Genomic DNA, 23,140 nt, shown 5'->3' on the forward strand with positions numbered 1-23,140 from the left:
CGTACAATGACCAGATAATTCAGAACCAATACAGCAGGACATCCTTTTGTCCCATTGGTGCCTGATTCTTTAAGACTGCTCTGCATGGAGGCCACCATGAGATCAAGACTCGATCTTAGTTTATCATAAATGACAGACCATAAAAAAACTAAATATAATCTAGCTCTGCACAGGCTGGCCCAGATATGTGTCAGCAATGGCATCAATAACGTCTAGGCCTCTCACTGACACAGTGAGTGACCTCAGTTTACCATGTGGGGAATGAGAAAGTCTACCTCTGGGGAAGGGTAGTGTTTCTCCACTCCTTTGCAGCTTATTTATAAACACAAACAGAATATATGTTTATCTGGAGACAGGCAGCACCACAGAGAAGGTGGTCTAAAGAGGAAACTGTTTGTCTGTGTTGCTATCTACACTTCTCTGGATCGTTGTCTAGAAAGTGAGTTGAAATGCTAATAGTTTCAGATAATTCTAAAAACAGAACATTTTATTATTATATCCTTGTTCTGAGTTTGGTGGTCTGTGTCTTGACTGGAAAATGTCTGAATGCCCTTCTTTTGTAATTTTTTTAACGGTGGAAGTTTAAGGTGAGTGACACTTTACGACCCTTGTTCAGAATAGTTTTTATCTCAAATGTACTTACTAAATCAGTGGTTTTCAAACCTCTCATTGGTGACCCCCAGACATTTCAACATTTAGTTGTAGCCCTGAACTAGCTCACCTGATTAACATATTGAAGGGCTTGATGATTAGTTGACAAGTTGAATCAGGTGTGCTGTGGAATAGTTCAAATACATAGAATGGCTGTGGGTCCCCGAGAAGAGGTTTGAAAACCCTTGAACTAAATGGAAATTCTTTCAAAATACATATGGGTAAAATTGTGACATGCAGCTGCCTGTAGACTTCATGTATATTACAATGTCTGAGAATGTCACTGCCATATCAAGAACAAATAGAGGTAAGAATAGACAGATGGCACAATCAGGAACATAAAGTGAAAAGGGAGGATTCGATATATATATATATATCTAGATGGAGGCTCCGAATCAAAACACGAACAAAAAAATCTCTAACATTGACTGGGTCCTCTTGCTCTTCAGTCTATTTTTGTGCAATCTTATAAATGTCCTGCGATTTCACTGAGTTTTGTGGATCCCAAAATTAGGTGGCTTATCACAGTCCCGTGTAGCTCAGTTTGTAGAGCATGGCGCTTGCAACACCAGGGTTGTGGGTTCGATTCCCACGGGGGACCAGTATGAAAAATTTATGCACTCACTAAACTGTAAATCGCTCTGGATAAGAGCGTCTGCTAAATGACTAAACTGTAAACGTTATCCATAGACTGTATCCATTGATGACATTAGCCCAATGTTTCCTATGACGCATTTGAAGATCAGGAAGTGTCGTTTTAGCGTGTTGCCATCTTGTTTCATGGGCAATTTGCTTCCTTGCTGTTCAGAATCCGTCGGACGTCCCTAACCCATTGAAGTTGACATTTAAAATGGTAAGGGTTTATGGTAGGGACGTCCCAAGGTTTCCAGATAGCACTATCTGTTTGAGCTACTCTAGGTAGTGACGTTGCAGGCTAGCTCGGTGCTGCCACATATCATTTAGTATCTCAAATTGAAGACCGACTGGGGTACTGCAGGCAGAAAATTATCCTTAACTTCTGTGTGCGATTTTAAAATAATCAGTTCTAGGACATACATCGGCTGAAATAGAAGCAAGTATTGGTACCCTGATTGTGTTCGGAAAAAAATGGTAAACCCACAAATATTGACCACGAAGATCGCCATACTCCCATTGACTATAATGGGGGATCCTTCTTTCTGAAAACATTGCTTGCAGTACCCGTCGGCCTTGAACTTTACATCCTCAATCAAATCAAAGTGTATTGGTGGCCTACACAGATTTGCAGATGTTATCGCAGGTGCAGCGAAATGCTTGTTTCTAGCTCCAACAGTGTACCTAACCATAAAATAAAATAAAATACAATACACACATAACCCAGAAATATCAGAAGGAGCAATGTCAGAGACCGGAATGAATATATACAGTTGAAGTCGGAAGTTTACATATACCTTAACCAAATACGTTAAACTCAGTTTTTCACAATTCCTGACATTTAATCCTGGTACAAATTCCCTGTTTTAGGTCAGTTAGGATCACCACTTTATTTTAAGAATGTGAAATGTCAGAATAATAGTAGAGAGAATGATTTATTTCAGCTTTTATTTATTTCCTCACGTTCCCAGTGGGTCAGAAATTTACATACACTCAATTAGTATTTGGTAGCATTGCCTTTAAATTGTTTAACTTGGGTAAAACGTTTCGTGTAGCCTTCCACAAGCTTCTCACAATAAGTTGGGTGAATTTTGGCCCATTCCTCCTGACAGAGCTGGTGTAACTGAGTCAGGTTTTTAGGCCTCCTTGCTCGCACACGCTTTTTCAGTTCTGCCCACAAATGTTCTATACGATTGAGGTCAGGGCTTTGTGATGGCCATTCCAATACCTTGACTTTGTTGTCCTTAAGCCATTTTGCCACAACTTTGGAAGTATGCTTGGCGTCATTGTCCATTTGGAAGACCCATTTGCGACCAAGCTTTAACTTCCTGACTGATGTCTTGAGATGTTGCTTCAATATATCCACATAATTTTCCTTCCTCATGATGCCATCTATTTGGTGAAGTGTACCAGTCCCTCCTGCAGCAAAGCACCCCCATAGCATGATGCTGCCACCCCGTGTTTCATGGTTGGGATGGTGTTCTTCGGCTTGCAAGCGTCACCCTTTTTCCTCCAAACATAACGATGGTCATTATGGCCAAACAGTTCTATCTTTGTTTCATCAGACCATAGGACATTTCTCCAAAAAGTACAATCTTTGTCCCCATGTGCAGTTGCAAACCGTAGTCTGGCTTTTTTATGGTGGTTTTGGAGCAGTGGCTTCTTCCTTGCTGAGCGGCTTTTCAGGTTATGTCGATATAGGACTCATTTTACTGTGGATATAGATACTTCTGTACCTGTTTCCTCCAGCATCTTCACAAGGTCCTTTGCCGTTGTTCTGGGATTGATTTGCACTTTTCGCACCAAAGTACCTACATCTCTAGGAGACAGAACACGTCTCCTTCCTGGGCGGTATGACGGCTGCGTGGTCCCATGGTGTTTATACTTGCGTACTATTGTTTGTACAGATGAATGTGGTACCTTCAGGCATTTGGAAATTGCTCCCAAGGATGAACCAGACTTGTGGAGGTCTACAAATATTTTTCTGAGGTCTTGGCTGACTGTGATTTTCCCATGATGTCAAGCAAAGAGGCACTGAGTTTGAAGGTAGGCCTTGAAATACATCCACAGGTACACCTCCAATTGACTCAAACGATGTCAATTAGCCTATCAGAAGCTTCTAAAGCCATGACATCATTACCTGGAATTTTCCAAGCTGTTTAAAGGCACAGTCAACTTAGTGTATGTAAACTTCTGACCCACTGGAATTGTGATACAATGAATTATAAGTGAAATAATCTGTCTGTAAACAATTGTTGGAAAAATTACTTGTGTCATGCACAAAGTAGATGTCCTAACCGACTTGCCAAAACTATATAGTTTGTTAACAAGAAATGTGTGGAGTGGTTGAAAAACAAGTTTTAATGACTCCAACCTAAGAATATGTAAACTTCCGACTTCAACTGTATATATATATATATATATATATATATATATATACAGTGCCTTCAGAAAGTATTCATAACCCTTGACCCTTCCACATTTTGTTGTGTTAAAGCCTGAATTCAAAATGTGTTAGATACATTTTATTTTCTCACATCTACACACAATACCCCCTATTGACTAATTGAAAACATGTTTTTATACATGTTTGCTAATTTATTGAAAATGAAATTCAGAAATATCTAATTGACATAAGTATTCACACCCCTGAGTCAATACATGTTAGAATCACCTTTGGCAGCGATTACAGCTGTGAGTGTTTCTGGGTAAGTCTCTAAGAGCTTTGCACAGCTGGATTGTACAATATTTGCACATTATTCTTTTTTAAATTCTTCAAGCTCTGTCAATTTGGTTGTTGATAATTGCTAGACAGACATTTTCAAGTCTATTTAAGTCAACACTGTAACTAGGCCACTCAAGAACATTCAATGTCTTCTTGGTTAGCAACTACAGTGTATATTTGACCTTGTGTTTTAGTTTATTGTCCTGCTAAAAGGTGAATTTGTCTCCCAGTCTAAAAACATAATTCCACTTTGACATTATGGGGTATTGTGTGTAGGCCAGTGACCCAAAAATCTCAAAATGTGGAAAAAAATCAAGGGTTGCGAATACTTTCTGAAGCCACTGTGCATTCGGAAAGTATTCAGACCCCTTGACTTTTTCCACATTTTGTTACGTTACAGCCTTATTCTAAAATGGATTAAATAAAACATTTTCCTCATCAATCTACACACAATACCCCATAATGACTAAGCGAAAACAGGTTTTTAGAAATTTGTACAAATTTATAAAATAAAATAAACTGAAATACCTTATTTACATAAGTATTCAGACCCTTTGCTATGAGACTCGAAATTGAACTCAGGTGCACCCTGTTTCCATTGATCATCCATGAGATGTTTCTACAACCTGATTGGAGTCCACCTGTGGTAAATTCAATTGATTGGACATGATTTGGAAAGTCACACACCTGTCTATATAAGGTCCCACAGTTGACAGTGCATGTCAGAGCAAAAACCAAGCCATGAGGTCGAAGGAATTGTCCGTAGTGCTCAGAGACAGGATTGTGTCGAGATGTGGGGAAGGGTACCATCAACTTTCTGCAGCGTTGAAGGTCCCCAAGAACACAGTGGCCTCCTCCATTCTTAAATGGAAGAAGTTTGGAACCACCAAGACTCTTCCTAGAGCTGGCCGCCCGGCCAAACTGAGCAATCGGGGGAGAAGGGCCTTGGTCAGGGAGCTGACCAAGAACCCAATGGTCACTCTGACAGAGCTCCAGAGTTCCTCTGTGGAGATGGGAGAACTTTCCAGAAGGACAACCATCTCTGCAGCACTCCACCAATCAGGCCTTTATGGTAGAGTGGCTAGACGGAAGCCACTTCTCAGTAAAAGGCACATGACAGCCCGCTTGGAGTTTGCCAAAAGGCACCTAAAGGACACTCGGACCATGTGAAACAAGATTCTCTGGTCTGATGAAACCAAGATTGAACTCTTTGCCCTGAATGCCAAACATCACATCTGGAGGAAACCTGGCACCATCCCTACAGTGAAGCATGGTGGTGGCAACATCATGCTGTGGGGAGGTTTTTCAGCGGCAGGGACTGGGAGACTAGTCAGGATCGAGGGAAAGATGAACGGAGCAAAGTACAGAGAGATCCTTGATGAAAACCTGCTCCAGAGCGCTCAGTACCTCAGACTGGGGAGAAGGTTAACCTTCCAACAGGACAACGACCCTAAGCACACAGCCAAGACAACGCAGGAGTGGCTTCGGGACAAGTCTCTGAATGTCCTTGAGTGGCTCTGGAGAGACCTGAAAATAGCTGTGCAGCGACCTGACAGAACTTGAGAGGATCTGCAGAGAAGAATGGGAGAAACTCCCCAAAACAGGTGTGCCAAGCTTGTACCGTCATACCCAAGGAGACTCGAGGCTGTAATTGCTGTCGAAGATGCTTCAACAAAGTACTGAGTAAAGGGTCTGAATACTTATGTAAATTTGATATTTCATATATATATCATTTTTTATAAATTAGCACACAAAGTCTAGAAACCTGTTTTTGCTTTGTCATTATGGGGTATTGTGTGTAGATTGATGGGGGGGGACCATTTAATCAATTTTAGAGTTAGGCTGTAACGTAACAAAATTTGGAAAACGTCTGAATACTTTCCGAATGCACTGTATATTTGTGTATAGACAGTATATGTACAGTGGTAGTTATATAGGATGAGCCATGATTATAATACAGTATATACATATAAAGTGGGTGAAACAGTATGTAAACATTATTAAAGTGACCAGTGTTCAATGACTTAATACAGTGCATTCGGAAAGTGTTCAGACCCCTTGACTTTTTCCACATTTTGTTATATTACAGCCTTAATCTAAAATTGATCTAATTGTTTTTTTTCCTCATCCTGAATACTTTCCGAATGCACTGTAGGTCAGCAGTCTCTAAGGTGCAGGGTAGACTACCGGGTGGTAGCCGGCTAAAATAATGACTAAGGTACTGGGTGGAGGCCGGCTAGTGGTGACTGTTTAACAGTCTGATGGCCTGGAGATAGAAGCTGTTTCTCAGTCTCTCGCTCCCAGCTTTGATGCAACAGGTGAGCAGGCCGTGGCTCAGGTGGTCGAGGTCCTTGAGAGAGGGCAATCGTTGGGAGCAGTCGTTCCCCCCTGGACTTTCCCACCCTTTCTTCTCCTTCTACTTCAACTTTTCAGACAGGTGATGGAGACGCCAATGGCTGTTGAGGATCTACAGAGAGGGAGGGAAGTTGAGTCTAGAGAGGACTTGCACTTTGAAGAGGACTATATGGAGGAGGCACATTCTGTGGAGAGCAGCCTAATGGCAGCACTAACCCACCATGAGAGAAGCATGTACAGTGCCGGATTTGCGGTTCAAGCACACATCACTGAGGTGGTACGCCCTGTGGAGAGGTGTGTGGAACATACCTTTGTCCAGGTGCAGGGGAACATGGACAGTGTGGGGCTGCTCTTTGAGGAGTGCATCAAGGAGGTGGGCCGTCTAGAAAGTCAAAGGGATGAATTGGTACGGGAGCTGTTGCAGCTGGAGCAGCCCATGCTGCATGCTACTGTGGCTCTGAGGGGACAGTTGTTAGAGGCACATAGAGTTCTCACTAGTGTCCAGCTGGAGTTTATTAATCTGCAGATAGAGGTGGGACAGGTGAAGAGTAAGCTGTTTGTCACAGCCAGGGACTGTATCCAGAGCCAGCTAGCGCTGGCTGCACAGCAGTATGAGGTGGCCCAGTCTGCAGTCACACAGGTAAGGTGGAGTGGAAACCCCACAGCATAGCATATAAGCTTTTGTGAGAATGCAGTTAATGTACCATTAATATACTGAGTGAGGGGGTAACAGTATGAGGGGTGTTGACATTTTCCTGTGATTTGTGCTCTTTTTTAGTGTGTGTTCTTTGTCATCCCTTTGTTGTGATGTTTCAGTGTTGACATGTTATTATATTGTTGATGGGTGCTACCACAGATTTGTTATTGCTGTGTTAATGGCTGTCTGTCATCCAGAGTTAATCACACATTCTTGTGTTAGTATGAAGGCCAACTTTGCTGTCATTGCTTTTTCTGCCCCTAGGAGGAGCTCCAGGCCCATGTCCAGAGTCTCACCGAGGAGGTAGCCCAGCTTCAGGAGACCCAGCACAACCAGCTGAACACCCTAAAGGACCGGTCCAGACAACCATCCCGCCCTCGGGCTATGAGCGATGTCACTCACTGCCGACGAGCATCCCTGGACCTGCAGCGGCGCCTCAGTGGCAGCATGAGGAATCTAGAAGGCTGGTACGAGCCGCGCCTACTAGCCCTGCTCCGGAGGAGGCAGGCTGGGGAGGAGACCCTGAGGAGGAGCAGGGATGTGGGCCAGGACCTGAAGGCCAGACTGGGGCCCCTGAAGGAGCAGATCCAGAGGCAGGAGCTGCAGAGAGCTTGTCTAGAGGAGAGGATTGCTCTGATGGAGAGGGAGAGGGAGAGGGTGGAGAGAGTGGCACAGTATAAGGTACAGGGGGGAATAGGAACATGTGCTGTTTTGTAGCCCGTAAAGGTGGGGTGTAATTGTTCTCATTTCTTCTCATCAGGACACTGTGGACTCTCTTGAGGAGACCATGAGGAAGCTGAAGCTGGATCTTTGCATTCAGAAAAAGGCAAACAGACAATTGGAAGAATTGAAGAAGGGACTTTTGAGAGAGCTGAACTATGACAGGTAGGGTGTGGTATGCTACTTATCTGGCCATTTTGACCCTAAGGAATCTGACAGTTTTCATTGAATACATTAAATGAATATTTAAAGTCTGGACTACTTACAATTGTCATTAAACACTGAACAAAAATATATATACGCAATCATTCTGATTGGCTGGGCCTATGCCCTCACGTCTGCCCAGTCATGTGAAATCCATAGATTTCAGCCTGATGAATTTATTTAAATTGACTGATTTCCTAATATGAACTGTAACTCAGTAAAATCTTTGAAATTGTTGCATTTATATTTTTGTTCAGTATAGACGAACATGTACAATAAATATTTCAGGGAGTCTCAACATGCTGTTTGTTTTTTACAGGGGCTGTATTGAAGTGAATGAAACTGCTTGAAGGGAGTCCTAATTTTTCCATACTTGTCAATGGAAGTAGGACAGTTGACAAAATATTCAGAACCCCTCAGACCAAACATGTTGTACTGTGCTTGTGATGGTGCATTTAGCCAATAATGTCAGTTATTGGTGCACTTAATCTGCTCTTAGTGCATCAACAATGGCGTTATGATAGTTGGCCTTAACTATGAGATCAGCCTGTCTTAACTGTAAATGAAAGGTCTACGGTAAATACATTTTTATTATGAATACACTTACAAAACATGGGAATCCGATGCAGATGTGGCATACAAAGAAAAGACACATAGGGATGATATACATACAAAGCTCGAAAGCGGAAATCTACAATTCAGATGTCATGGGAATAAAATGAAAATCTATGTACAATTTCTTATGAAACTGGAAATGTGTTTTAATGACTCATGTTTCCAAGAACATAACCAACACAAGGAGCATAATTTAAGATGAAAGAAACAAATCCCCCAAAATGCTATAACAATTGGGTGCCTACTCAACTGTAGTCAAACATATCAAACAGTAGGATCCTTTCTTATATAAATATATGCAAAACCTTGATGCCATGACAGTGAAAGAAGCACTTAATTTGTTTCCCCCTACAAAACAACTCACTGTTGTGCAATTTTTTTTTAAAGACATTTGAATGTTGTAGTGTCCAGTTAAACAATTTATGTGTTTTGAGGATGTGATCAAGGGAGGGGTGTTGTGTGATTGACAGATGTCACTCATGCCTGGACCTCAGTGTCTGCTGCTCCCTCTGGGTCCTCATCATTGTAGATGTTCTCAGCCTGGAGGATGGAAAGACATTCTTAGTACTCCTGCTTAGAATCACAATTATTTATACATATTACAGTACAATAGTAATACTAGTAGCAGTAATAATAATAATAATGTGCTAGTGCTTCTGCCAAGCTTTCAAAACATATGCCTCATGAAATGAATAAATATGAACAGAATAAATGTACCGTATTTTCCGCACTATAAGGCGCACTTAAAAGCCTTTAATTTTCTCCAAAAACGACAGTGCGCCTTATAATCCGGAGCGCCTTATATATGGATCAATTGGTTAATTGGTTGATCCATGCTGGTTGTACACGCCGCTCAAGGCGCTCTGTCAAAATGTTTCAGTATGAAAAACCAATTTAATAATAATGAAATGTTTCAGTACGACTGGTACACTACAAAGCCGCACCGCTTGCAGCATTACGGCTACCGTTGTCAGTAAACACTGGTACTGTGCTTACTCACAGTCCCACACCACTTGTCTGTGTATAAAGACCCCAAAATGGCAGCTTTCAAGAGACACGCTTACGACGCAGAGTTCAAGCTCAAGGCTGTCGGTCACGCAGTAGAATATGGGAATAGAGCAGCAGCGAGAGAATTCAACATTAATGAATCAATGGGCTGATATATCAGTCTCAACTGTGGTCCAAGCTTTCACGAAGGCAGGAATAATCTCTAAACTGCCAGGCAACAGCAGCGACACTGACTCGGATAATGACGAGAGGGAGCCGGGCAGGTTGGATGCCGTAGTCGCCCAACTGTTCAATTCGGACACTGAAGAAGAAGAATTCGAGGGATTCGTGGACGGGGAATGAACTGAAAAAGTGAGCTTTACGTGTTATACGTAACTGAACAATGTTGAGTTATGCACTAACGTTTGATTTAGTGGTATCAGACTGTTTCTTTTACTATGTGTTTACTGAATCAGGGAAAAGTTCCCCTCCACGTTTGGGAGAAGAGTGAGCAAGGCTGGGAGATATTGTTAATATGCACATTAACGTTTGAACAACGTTACCATGGGAGTGAACGGAGTTGTCAGAACGCTTAATCCAGGCTCTGTCGTAGCTGGCCGCGACCGGGAGACCCATGGGGCGGCGCACAATTGGCCCAGCGTCGTCCAGGGTAGGGGAGGGAATGGCCGGCAGGGATGTAGCTCAGTTGGTAGAGCATGGTGTTTGCAACACCAGGGCTGTGGGTTCAATTCCCACGGGGGGTATAAAAAATAATGTATGCACTAACTGTAAGTCGCTCTGGATAAGAGCGTCTGCTAAATGACTAAAATGTAAAATGTAAATGTTAATAAAGTTTGACTTTATCTGACTGTTTTGTTGACATTCCCTTTAGCACAGCTCCATCTAGTGGATGCATAACGCAACCCCAGTCAATCGTTTGACTATCTTCTATTCTATGCGCCTTATAATCCGGTGCGCCCTATATATGAAAACAGTTCTAAAATAAGCCAGTCATTGAAGGTGTGCCTTATAATCCGGTGCGCCTTATAGTGCGGAAAATACGGTAACTATTCTCTATAGCCTCCCACTGTATGACAGAGCCCCATCTGTCCTGGGGTCTTACCATCTGCCAAACTTGCATGATGTTGTCCTCAGACACAGAGCAGATGACCCAGGGCTCATTGGGGTTCCACGAGAAGTCTGAAATCTTAGCCGTGTGACCGCCGTGAATGAACAGCAGTTCAGGTGGACCATCCTCAGCATCCTCTGGTGACTGCTCCTCTCCGATTTTACTGAGGTCCCACACGTTGAGTCGTCTGTCTGTGCCACTGGAGGCCAGGATGGTTTCATTATGAGGAGACCATTGGACCTAAAGGGAGGAAAGGAGGAGAGATGGGTTTGACGCGACATTTACGTCATTTAGCAGTCGTATCTTATGCATACATTTTCATACTGGCCCCCCGTGGGAAACGAACCCACAACCCTGGCGTTGCAAGCGCCATGCTCTACAAACTGAGCTACACGGGGCCCAGTAACCTAGTAATATATACACCATCTGGTTCAAAACACACAGCTTTTGCAAAACAAACTTCAAAGGGAATAATTGACAGCTTATTGACTTAACATACCTGGAAGATCTCATCTTTGTGAGACTCAAACGAATGCAGCTTCAGTTTCAGGTTCCTCAGGTCCCAAAGAGCCACAGTCTGAAATGGGAGAACCAATCAGTTACAATCACCACCACAACAACCAGTTAAATCAACACTACTGCTTCACTAACTACATTATTATGAAGAATTGAGAGCAGTAAGAGATCCAGACCACCTTGTCTGCTGAGCCCGAGGCCAGGATGAACTCGCTGTAGGGGTTGAAGGACAGACAGTTGACCTCGGCAGTGTGGGCGTCCACAGCATGGCTAGGCTTGGACGTGTTGTTGGATCGCGTGTCCCAACTGCACAGTAAACAATGTTATTGTTCAATAAGCAACACCAAACATTGCGGATGCTATAACTCATTTTGGTCATACGAGCTTAGCAACTTGTTTTTCTATTGAAATCCATTGTCCACTGGGGGAGTTGCTCATCTCAGGGAGCCTTACATCATGAGTTTCTGGTCATCAGCTACAGATCCAAAGAGCGACTCATGCAGTAGATGCCAGGAGACGTCCTCCACTACGGCTGTGTGTCCAGTGAAGATGGTCTTAGCGTCTACAACCTTCCCCTCCTTAGGAACGGCACTGATGTCCCACATACAGATAGTCTGCAGACAGACGGGAAACAAGGGAAGGTGAGAGGAAAGACAGGGAAGAAGACTGTTCAAGCACATGCTTTGGGTCAAGTGAAAAGTCACTCACATGGTCATCAGAAGCGCTGAGGAGGCAGCCACTCAGGTTGGGGTTCCAGGAGAGACCATAGCCCTCTTTCTGGTGTCCCCTCAAACGCAGATCTGGTGTGCACTCTCCAGATGGATCTGTAATACAGAGGTAATGACATGTTATTTCAAAGGAAATGAGAAAGCAGGACTGACTTCCTGGCCAACCTCTAAATACCCACCTGGTTTGGAGGGATGTTTGGTGTAGTCAAAGACAAGCACATCGCTGGTTGGGGTTTTGGTGGCGATAATGCAGGGGTTCTGGGGCATGTGGCGGGCTCTGTTCACCTCTCCCTCATGGTTGATCTTGATTTCAATCTCTATCTTACCGCTGACTGAGCCAAAGCCTCCAAACTCTGAAGGGAGAGAGGCAGAGAAATGAGCTACAGAGAAAATGACCAATGTATATCACCACAGGTACAATATTTTGAATGAACCAAAGCCTGAAAACATGCAGAAAGGTAATTGTAGCAAAAACATTGTCCCTCACCACCTTTCTCACTGTCGTAGTGAGAGGCATCAAACTGAGCATCATCATTAGGCAGTTGCACGCTGGCGATGACCAGGTGATTCTGTTCATCTGAGGTGTGTGTGCCAAGAACCAGCCTGTGAACGCTGAAATCCTTCCCTTCAGGTCTAAAAGGATAGAAAGAAATGTGTTACAAGACAAATAGGTCCATTTAAATAACACTTTTCTTGTCATATGTAATAGGGGGCATTAGCTAGAAACGCAATGTGGTCCACACAAGGATATCTTTGCAACAACACATATGGAGACCGAAAACAATCTTCCTGAAGAAACCTTCCCACTCCCAGTAATCTTGCAAAGGCAGCGTACAAAGGCTGATCTGTGATCGGCACAAGTATCTGGTATTCTTGGGAATTATAGCTATATATTCAGGGACGCCTGATTTTTCTTTTTATGGGGTGTAAAAAATAAAATGGGTATAATAGTGTACGGTAATAACAAAAAAAAGACATGTAATGACATTCGGCATTTGTCATTAGGAACACTTGAAGCCTGAATTGATTGATGCGTCCACTGTGATCCGCGAGTGTCACGGTCCCGGCCAGTCATCTCTGCCTTGGCAAAATGTTAGTGCTCAGATTAGATGTTGAACCACACCGCATTTTGGAGCGAATACCACCCGTTTTTAAGTCCATTCGTTAATTTTTTCCATGCGGTTGACAGGCAGTAATGACACATTATGGTGTAATAATAGCCTACAGTTTTCTTGCCATCTTTGTTTTAATTGTGATAGGCTCATGTTTTACCCCCACCATTTATTTTACCGGTACTCCGAACCGGCTTACTTTCACCCCTAATTCAGATATTTTTCTGCTTATAATTTCCAACATTTGGTAGGCTATTTGTTTGTCAACTTGTTTATAATGAGATATTCAGCTTCTCTTCTGTAATTACTTGTTGAACTAAAATACTAAATAAAGAGGAATATCATTAATTGATAGAATGAATGCATCAACAATAATCTAGTAGTTGACATCGGTAAAGTTTTTTCATTTCTGCTTGCAGAGCTAGGATGTGTAGAGACCAGGGAGAAAATGCAATAACCTAAAACAGCAGAAGGACATTTTGCAGGGAAAATCTAATTGACATCAGTTTAAAGGTTAAGGAAATAAAAAGCTGTGAAAACAATCCAACATGAGTCTGATAAAATTTATGTTTGTCTTGGATGCATATTTCATGTGGTTGAAATAGCCTACGGTCAGCTTTTATGTCACTGACAAAGACAGCACCTTTGCACGGTCCCTAACCGCACATTCCATTCTCTAAAGAGTCTGCAATAAATCATATTTCTCCACTCCTGTTCCCAAGACAAAATTCACATTGGGTGTATAATTTTACTGCAATAATTAAATACTTAATTCTGCAGGAATTAATATTATATTAGGCTACATGTGGTAGTTATAGGCCTACAGTCAGTGTCCAGACTTCAGTTACTATTCCATTAAACCCATCTGAACATCCAAAGGTACGCAAACCAGGGGGTGGGGGCGCACCCCTACTCCCGCCGTTCCTGTAGCTATGTATTCCTATATAGAGGTACCCCGACAGTGAACCCCACCTGGTGACATCAGGCAGCCACTGTGCAGTGAGGCTGGGCCACTCCAGGGCGTGGGTCATCACCAGGTCATAGAGGAAGGGCGTGTTCTTCTTCCAAATCTTGTACTCCTCATTTATCACCCTCTCCTCCACAGCATCATCAAACGCAGCTGTAAAATAGTATGAAAGTCACGTGAGACAGGCTTGAACGTAAAATATATTAGAAGCAACCCATTGTAAGGAAATATAGGTGTGATTGAGAAGGGGAACCCTATTAACATTGAGTAAGTGTTCTGTAAACTTAACTAGGTAGCTACGTTCGTTAACACTGACAGGGTTTCCCTGTTGTTGTTAGCAAACGCTGGTTAGTATTGACCAACCGAGCTAGCTCATTACTCCCCCAAACAAGTTGTCTCTGTTGACATAAAACAAAGCTAAATTTAGTAGCTAACCTTTAGAATACATTCTGCTTACTAGCTAACGTTAGCGGGCTACTACTAACTTGCTCAATTGTATAAAATAATGAATGAATTATCTTCACGATACGCCGGGAGACCCCGTCCTTCCTGGCCTACCTTAGCTAGCTAGTTTTCCCAAGTGGTCTGGGCGCTATTCTTGTTGAGGTAAATTGTGACTTAACTTTTGAACGAAATTACCTTCTTTATCAGCCATGGCGTTGAAATATTACGAAAGTATGTTTTCAGAAACAGGGCTTTGTTGAGAGCAAACACAACGCAGCCAGACTACTTTGGCGGGAACTCCGTAGAGCTCAAATAGCTAATCAGCGTCAACTAAGCCGGAAAACGTCGTATTTGCGTTTTTCAAAAAAAAACTGGATTACGAAGCTTTTGTCAAATTCCCGTAAAAAGTAGATTTTTTTGCATATTAGCTAACCTTAACCCTAACCCTTTTCATAACCTTAACATAATTATCCTAACCTGCTACGGAAAGGCAAATCTGACAAAAGCTGGATCCCTTCTAGCCTTGACCGATTCATACAGAATGTGCTATCTGGTATCCTTGGGACGTCCACACCCTAACATTTTTTTTTTTTTTTACCTTTATTTAACCAGGTAAGCCAGTTGAGAACAAGTTCTCATTTACAACTGCGACCTGGCCAAGATAAAGCAAAGCAGTGCGATAAAAACAACAACACAGAGTTACATATGGGGTAAACAAAACAAAGTCAAAAATACAAACATAAAATATATATACAGTGTGTGCGAATGTAGTAAGTTATGGAGGTAAGGCAATAAATAGGCCATAGTGCAAAATAGTTACAATTTCGTATTAACGCTGGAATGATAGATGTGCAAAAGATGATGTGCAAATGGAGATACTGGGGTGCAAATTAGCAAAATAAATAACAATATGGGGATGAGGTAGTTGGGTGGGCTAATTTCAGATGGGCTGTGTACAGGTGCAGTGATCAGTAAGCTGCTCTGACAACTGACGCTTAAAGTTAGTGAGGGAGATAAGAGTCTCCAACTTCAGAGATTTTTGCAGTTCGTTCCAGTCATTGGCAGCAGAGAACTGGAAGGAATGGCGGCCAAAGGAGGTGTTGGCTTTGGGGATGACCAGTGAGATATACCTGCTGGAGCGCAGACTACGGGTGGGTGTTGCTATGGTGACCAGTGAGCTAAAATAAAACGGGGATTTGCCTAGCAGTGATTTATAGATGACCTGGAGCCAGTGGGTTTGGAGACGAATATGTAGTGAGGGCCAGCCAACAAGAGCGTACAGGTCACAATGGTGGGTAGTATATGGGGCTTTGGTGACAAAACGGATGGCACTGTGATAGACTACATCCAATTTGCTGAGTAGAGTGTTGGAGGCTATTTTGTAAATGACATCGCCGAAGTCAGTTTTACGAGGGCATGTTTGGCAGCATGAGTGAAGGAGGCTTTGTTGCGAAATAGCAAGCCGATTCTAGATCTAGATTGGAGATGCTTAATGTGAGTCTGGAAGGAGAGTTTACAGTCTAACCAGACACCTAGGTATTTGTAGTTGTCCACATACTCTAGGTCAGACCCGCTGAGATTAGTGATTCTAGTCGGGTGGGCGGGTGCAAGCAGCATTTGGTTGAAGAGCATGCATTTAATTTTACTAGCGTTTAAGAGCAGTTGGAGGCTACAGAAGGAGTGTTGTATGGCGTTGAAGCTAATTTGGAGGTTTGTTAACACAGTGTCCAATGAAGGGCCAGATGTATACAAAATGGTGTCGTCCGCATAGAGGTGGATCCGAGCTTCACCAGCAGCAAGAGCAACATCATTGATATACACAGAGAATAGAGTCAGCCCGAGAATTGAACCCTGTGGCACCCCCATAGAGACGGCCAGAGGTCCAGACAACAGGCCCTCCGATTTGACACATTGAACTCTATCTGAGAAGTAGTTGGTGAACCAGGCGAGGCAGTCATTAGAGAAACCAAGGCTATTTAGTCTGCCAATAAGAATGCAGTGGTTGACAGAGTCGAAAGCCTTGGCCAGGTCGATGAAGACGGCTGCGCAGTACTGTCTTTTATCAATCGCGGTTATAATATCGTTTAGGACCTTGAGCGTGACTTGGCTTTCAAATACTTTCGAAAGGCAGGGCAGGATGGATATAGGTCTGTAACAGTTTGGATCTAGAGTGTCACCCCCTTTGAAGAGGGGGATGACCGCGGCAGCTTTCCAATCTCTGGGGATCTCAGACGTTACGAAAGAGAGGTTGAACAGGCTAGAAATAGGGGTTGCGACAATTTCGGCAGCTAATTTTAGAAAGAAAGGGTCCAGATTGTCTTGCCCAGCTGATTTGTAGGGGTCCAGATTTTTCAGCTCTTTCAGAACATCAGCTGTCTGAATTTGTGGGAAGGAGAAGCGGGGGGGGCATGGGCAAGTTGCAGTGGAGGGTGCAGAACTGGTGGCCGGGGTAGTGGAAGCCAGGTGGAAAGCATGGCCAGGCGTAGCAAAATGCTTGTTGAAATTCTCGATTATTGTAGATTTATTGGTGGTGACAGTGTTTCCTAGCCTCAGTGCAGTGGGCAGTTGGGAGGAGGTGCTCTTATTTTCCATGGACTTTACAGTGTCCCAAAACTTTTTGGAGTTAGTGCTACAGGATGCAAATTTCTGTTTGAAAAAGCTAGCCTTTGCTTTCCTAACTGATTGTGTATATTGGTTCCTGACTTCCCTGAAAAGTTGCATATCGCGGGGGCTGTTCGATGCTAATGCAGTACGCCACAGGATGTTTTTGTGCTGGTCAAGGGCAGTCAAGTCTGAGGAGAACCAGGGGCCAGGTCAATTAGAATTGACCTGGCCAGGATACCCGGGCCAGGTCAATTAGAAAGGCCTGCTCGCTAAAGTGTTTTAGCCATTTAAGTTTTTAAATGGTTAGGGTAGGGACGTCCTTAGGATTCCGTACAGCACCTGACCGCAGCACGAAGTCAAAATTGGCTATATCGTACAAATTCAAACAAAAATGTGCTTTTTGGTCTTAATTGAAGGTTAGGCATAAGGTTAGCAGTGTGGTTAGGGTTAGGTTGAAAATCATAAATAAATGGTAGAAATGCGCTGGGTTTATGACTTTGTTGCTGTTGTAACTAGTGACTACCGCAAAACCTTAATTTTTTACTTTTTCTAAAAATATTATGAACAATAAAACAAAAACAGAAATATAGAAGTTGAGTTGCACGGAAGTCAGAGATTTCCGAGTTCCCAGTTGTTTTGAATGCGGCATGCATTTCAGTTGCCTGGCTGACACGTGACCCACGTGACTACACAGCACTGTGATGTTGCTGCATTCACGTGCTAGTCTGAACTAGTAAACTCGGGAATGTCCGACGTGCTAGTTAATTGTAGTTATACACGTGCCGCGTTCAACCAATTAGCGAAGGTCATATGACGCTAGCTGATTCTATGGTACTGTAGTTTGATGACGCGGTAACGATACGAAGTGGGGCTGCGCGCGGGGGGAATGAGCTAACTCAATGGCGAAAGTCATAAGATTGGGAAGCTGGTGGATGGGCGTGAAGGAGGAGAGCCTCGTAAATGGCGTCCCTTGAGAAAGCAAGAACAAGATGTATGTCAGGAGAAGTGCAGTATTATCATAAGGAGACGTATACTTGGAATACGGAGGAGGAATGGAGGGAAAAAGAGAGGCAGAGGAGGTCTAAGAGAGAGAGGGAGGAAGATTGTGAGCTTGAGTCGGTTAAAAATTGCGTAAAAAAAGGAGAATGTTTGTTAAAGAAGAATGTTAGAAAATGTAAGCAGAGTGAGCTGAAGACAGGAGGAGAAATGGAAGTGAATGAGGGTGAAGTATCGACGGTGGTAGGTGTGGTGAAGTACTCGGAGCCCGAGGCTTGCACAGAGGGTCAGGATAAAGATGAGTCTGTGACAGTAAGAGTGAAGTTTTTGGAAAAAGTGCACCCGTGCCTTTTGGCTGATCCATTTGTGGTTTCAGGGTGGGTGAAAAAAAGAGTTGGGTATTGTGGAATCGGTGAGGGTAACCAGAAGTGGTCTAGTGATAATTGTTTGTGTTTCTGCTGGTCAGAGGGAGAAGGCGCTCAGAGTTAAACAAATGGGGGCAAGAAATTTGAATTGTTTTGCTCTCAAGAAAAGGGTGCCATTGAAAGGAGTGATTACTGGGGTAGCAGAAAATGTAAAAGTTGACCAACTGAAGGGGATCATGCTCGTCGTTTGGTGAGACGCAAACAGGGTGTCGAGAGTGGGGAAACGGAATAGTCATTGTCTGTTCTTTTGAGTTTTGAAGTTGAGTCTTTGCCCGACAAAGTGAAGTTAGGATATATAAGTTATCCTGTATGAGCTTATGTGCCGACACATTACGATGTTACAGGTGTCAAACTTATGGGCAGCAGTGTGTAGGAGGTAGGTTCCAAGGTGTGCAGAAGGGCATGAAATAAAGGAATGTGTAGCATTTGGAAAAGTAGTGGTATGTGCTAATTGTAGGGGTGGCCATGGGGCTGGGGATCAGAAATGTCCCGTGCGAGAGAGGCAGATTGAGGTTTCCAGGGTAAGAGTAGTGAAGAAGTTGTCATATGCTGAGGCAGTGAAGAAAGTAGAGGAAGATAGGTCAAGGGGGAGAGTAGTGAGAGTAGTAGATCTGTACCAGTACAGAGGGATAGGCCAAGAAGTGATGTTTCAGTAAAATTTGATTTTTAGTATTTATAGCAATGGTTATTAATTGTACTGCAGGGATGGAACAGAAGTGGAAGAAAATTGAGGTTGTGGTGGCAGCTGCAGAGAGGTATTTGGGTGTGCGAGACTTGACATCAGTATGAAAAATGTATGCACTCACTAACTGTGTCCCTCTGGATAAGAGCGTCTGCTAAATGACTAAAATGTCACATTTAAGAGTTACGGGGTGTGTTAAGTGGTGATGTCCCATCCTTTCAGGTTGAGGGCATGAGGTAGGAATAAATAGTTTTAAATAGTGGAGTAGGATGGTTTTAATTTAATAAAAAACATTTTTTGCATTTGTGAGTGTGGTGTTAGATGGTAGGGTATAAAAATATAAATATAAGGGAGTTGCACTCCAGTCTAGTAGGTGGCGGTAATGCAACATATTGGATGCCAACCGCCGTTAAACCTCATCGAAGAACAACCAGTTAGCCAATACGACATTTTCGAGTTTCCTAGTTCCGACTAGCACGTAAACGCGGCATACGACTCAATCGCTGAGGTATGACTCAAGTTAAGAACGTAGTACGTATGTTAGCAAGGCTAACATTTCAGCATTTTAGGGATCAAATCAACTAAAGTCGTCGACAATGGATGATCGTGAGCTTGATCTCACAGAGTCACAGAAAGCTACCAAGTCAAAATACCCAGCGATCAACAAGAAGTATGAATGTGAGTTGTGTAGCTAGCTAATGTTATGAACATGCTTGATGGCTAAATTAACTATACTTTAGCTAGCTAACTTTGGTCTGATTTGTTCACCAACATAAATGGGTTTTTGTTGAAATGTACAATGGAAAAGTATGTTTAGCGGAGGAGACCGAGCTCGACCAACAAAAATTGCTTAATTGACACGTTGATATTGTAGGCCTAGTAGATGAATACCCTGACATATTGGATTGAATGTTTACCTTATAGCCCACGATACTGTATTGTAGTATAGTACAGTGGAAAGGGGGATACCTAGTCAGTTGTACAACTGAAATGTGTCTTCCGCATTTAACCCAACCCATCTGAATCAGAGAGGTGCAGGGGTCTGCCTTAATCGACATCCACGTAATCGGCGCCAAAACATGAGTTATTGATGCATTGATCTTGTCATTTGGTTTCTCTCTAGATTTGGACCACACTGCTGATGTACAGTAAGTGGATTACATTACATTAACTACAGCAACTGCTGCTACTACCCATAAACAGTGTATGGTGGCTACTGGCTACACCTTTATTGTGAAATTCACAAAGCCTACCTGATACTGCAGAGCACCTTAGAGCAGCGATCAGTGACTTCACCCCACTCAGTGGCTTTATCTTGCATCTGTGTCATTTACATTTACGTCATTTAGCAGACGCTCTTATCCAGAGCGACTTACAAATTGCGACTCATCACTCTTATGTATGTTCCTAGGCTCCACTCTTGGGGAGACTCGCTGGAGGAGGCCTTTGAGCAGTGTGCCATGGCAATGTTTGGGTACATGACAGATACAGAGACAGTTGAGCCCATTGACACAGTAGAAGTGGAGTCAGAAGGTGAGATGGATTTACAGATGGATTAAAAACAGGCATAATACTCATAGGGAGAGTTCATGGAGCAGATTGTTTCATTTATGGGTCAATATATGAAATACCATTGCATTCAATACATTCTTATAATTTCTCTCTGTTTCTTGACCAGGTGATGACATGGAATCACTTCTCTTCCACTTCCTAGATGACTGGTTATACAAATTCAGTGCAGATCTGTTCTTCATTCCCAGAGTAAGGGCCTTCAATATAATAATGATAAGTCATGTTAGCCAGTGGGACTTCATAGAGCTCTCTCTCTCTCTTACCCCCATCAATAGACATCAATAGATGTTTAGCTTTCTTGGTGCCTGTCAGTATAATTGTGTGATGGCATAGGAGCATGCACATCATTGCATTGCAAAAAATGTATTAGGTTTGAAACATAATTACAACTGGAAGATAACATGTCATTACATTTACCACAAGTGTGTATTTATCTTGTATCCCTCTTCACAGCTCAGTTAATTACCAATGAGCCATTGTTTGCTTCAAATATCTCCTGCTTCAAATGTATTAAGCTTTAAAAAATAAAAAATAAATAAAAAAAGACATCGTGGCAACTATCAATTTAATTTAGCAGTTACAATAATAAGGTATTGCCTAACGTAATTTCTGTCTTCTAGGAAGTAAAGGTTTTGCACATTGACAGGATGCACTTTAAAATCCGCTCCATTGGGTAAGTTGATCTAAAGTTACACACACATCAGGATATAGTTTTTACAGTTTTTGATCACTGGGTGGTACTAATTTACACTTGCATGTGATTGATCCTCTTTTGAGCCACTTGCATTACTCCTAGGTTAAACAGTGTGAGGGGATATGGTGGGTTGGTTTTAGGTTATTAGATTTTCTTCTACCCCTGAGAAAGACATGGGTTGCATGTTATCATGACTCCCTCCCTTAGTTCCTATGCCTGGAGTTCTGTTTTGTTCTCAGCTTCCCTCCATGCCTATCATTCTGTTTTCCTCTGCTGTTGTAGGTGGGGAGAAGAGTTCAGCTTGGTCAAGCATCCACAGGTAAGCAAATGGGAGATAATCCTGATAATCTTTCACCATCTCTGGCCTGAACTGACCACACAGAGGTCTGCTGTCTGACTCTATCCTGTCCATAAGACATAATTACTGTTTATGCCCTGATGAAAATGATGTGTATCCAAAACAGTTTGTTTTGAAATTTGAATTATATTACTAAAACTAGATGCATGATTATTATTATTAGGCTTATCAGACTGTTTTCATTGATTGAGAAGAGTCATTTCTGAATACTAATGTTTGTATTTTAGTGTAACTAAACCATCTGTATATTGTCTCTCCAGGGGACAGAGGTGAAGGCCATCACTTACTCAGCCATGCAGGTCCATGACATCGACAAGCCTGAGATCTTTGCCATCATCGACATTTGAGGATTTTCTACAGAGGAACTGTCTCAGAAGGGAACAGGACTATCAGAGCATACCTCTATGTGCCTGGATGAATGGACATTTGATTAAATAATTAAGGGCAGTAGCATAGGTTTTGATCATGAGCTTGTGAAGTGTGATGTTTGCCTCATCAGGAAGCACACCTGGTCGTAATACATGCTGATTATAACTGCTCAGAGTAATCTGGGTGTCTGAGTAGAGTTTACTGAGGAATGCCAATAATTTAGCTTTTTGTTATAATTTTTAAGTATCCCAAATTAATCTCAGAAGTTTCAAGACAAGACCGAATCATCACACAAAATCTAGTTTGCCTACTACTAGGGAACTTAAACATGAATGTATACCCCTTCTTGTGGACTAATACATATTTTTGGGATTATGTACTGTATTTTTACAGGTTGATATTTCTTAAAGCATTTCAATTGCCGCACCTCTCTCAGTGGTAAAGATACCTAAAGGATTCATGCTGGGCACTACTCATTGTAAATAGTCAAATCACAAATTACCTTGTAATAAAACCTTTTCCACACTTCAAGGTGCATGGGGCAGCAGGTAGCTTAGTGGTTAAGAGCGTTGTGCCAGTAACCGAAAGGTCGCTGGTTCTAATCCCCGAGCCGACTAGGTGAAAGATCTGTCGATGTGCCCTTGAGCAAGGCACTTAACCCTAATTGCTCATGTAAGTCGCTCTGGATAAGAGCGTCTGCTAAATGACTAAAAATAAATAATAATAAATAATGTTTTCAGTCATTTCTGTCTGCTGGTGCTTAGGATCCCCACAGTGTGAGGTAAACAACATCCTAAAATACCCTTGAAAAAGGTTAGTAAAACATGGGTGTTGCCTATGATGACATTTATCAGGCTTCTAACCATACAGACCATTGGAAGAAGAATACTTTATGGACATGTTCAACATCATGGTAGCAAACCTTTTCTATAACCCCATTGGACCATCATTGAATAC

At 42.6% G+C, this 23,140-nt stretch overlaps 3 protein-coding genes across 3 annotated transcripts; 2 read left to right on the top strand and 1 right to left on the bottom strand.

The window, feature by feature from the left end:
• Positions 1–6,461: 6,461 nt before the first annotated feature.
• On the top strand, positions 6,462–7,778 carry sync (syncoilin, intermediate filament protein; the record flags this gene model as incomplete). Its single annotated transcript, XM_084181571.1, has 2 exons — positions 6,462–7,004; positions 7,326–7,778. The coding sequence occupies 2 exons, from the start codon at positions 6,462–6,464 to the stop codon at positions 7,776–7,778; spliced, it is 996 nt and encodes a 331-aa protein (XP_084037697.1).
• Positions 7,779–8,558: 780 nt separating this feature from the next.
• Positions 8,559–14,808, bottom strand: rbbp4 (retinoblastoma binding protein 4). The gene is made up of 10 exons (XM_084181740.1): positions 14,679–14,808; positions 14,045–14,192; positions 12,448–12,593; positions 12,140–12,313; positions 11,941–12,056; positions 11,686–11,846; positions 11,412–11,538; positions 11,216–11,293; positions 10,711–10,956; positions 8,559–9,140 (listed from the first exon to the last, which is right to left on the bottom strand). Exons 1-10 carry the CDS (start codon positions 14,692–14,694, stop codon positions 9,078–9,080), a joined length of 1,275 nt encoding a protein of 424 aa, XP_084037866.1. The 5' UTR covers positions 14,695–14,808; the 3' UTR covers positions 8,559–9,077.
• A 4,852-nt stretch (positions 14,809–19,660) lies between these two features.
• Positions 19,661–22,926, top strand: LOC311145492 (protein archease-like). The gene is made up of 7 exons (XM_084181744.1): positions 19,661–19,868; positions 20,314–20,338; positions 20,602–20,723; positions 20,869–20,951; positions 21,383–21,435; positions 21,739–21,775; positions 22,075–22,926. Exons 1-7 carry the CDS (start codon positions 19,787–19,789, stop codon positions 22,159–22,161), a joined length of 489 nt encoding a protein of 162 aa, XP_084037870.1. The 5' UTR covers positions 19,661–19,786; the 3' UTR covers positions 22,162–22,926.
• Positions 22,927–23,140: the final 214 nt, after the last annotated feature.

This window comes from Coregonus lavaretus (assembly GCF_964263955.1).
Source record: "Coregonus lavaretus genome assembly, chromosome: 18".
In the NCBI taxonomy this organism is placed as follows: domain Eukaryota; kingdom Metazoa; phylum Chordata; class Actinopteri; order Salmoniformes; family Salmonidae; genus Coregonus; species Coregonus lavaretus.

Excerpts from the sequence above, each read along its gene's own strand:
- rbbp4 (XM_084181740.1), bottom strand. Across the intron at positions 12,594-14,044 it reads TGGCTGCCTGATGTCACCAG|ACCTGAAGGGAAGGATTTCA; the intron begins GTGGGGTTCACT and ends CTATCCTTTTAG. Across the intron at positions 11,539-11,685 it reads GATGACCAGAAACTCATGAT|TTGGGACACGCGATCCAACA; the intron begins GTAAGGCTCCCT and ends TTTACTGTGCAG.
- LOC311145492 (XM_084181744.1), top strand. The coding sequence starts at position 19,787 with ATGGATGATCGTGAGCTTGATCTCACAGAGTCACAGAAAGCTACCAAG. Across the intron at positions 19,869-20,313 it reads GATCAACAAGAAGTATGAAT|ATTTGGACCACACTGCTGAT; the intron begins GTGAGTTGTGTA and ends GTTTCTCTCTAG. Across the intron at positions 20,339-20,601 it reads GACCACACTGCTGATGTACA|GCTCCACTCTTGGGGAGACT; the intron begins GTAAGTGGATTA and ends GTATGTTCCTAG.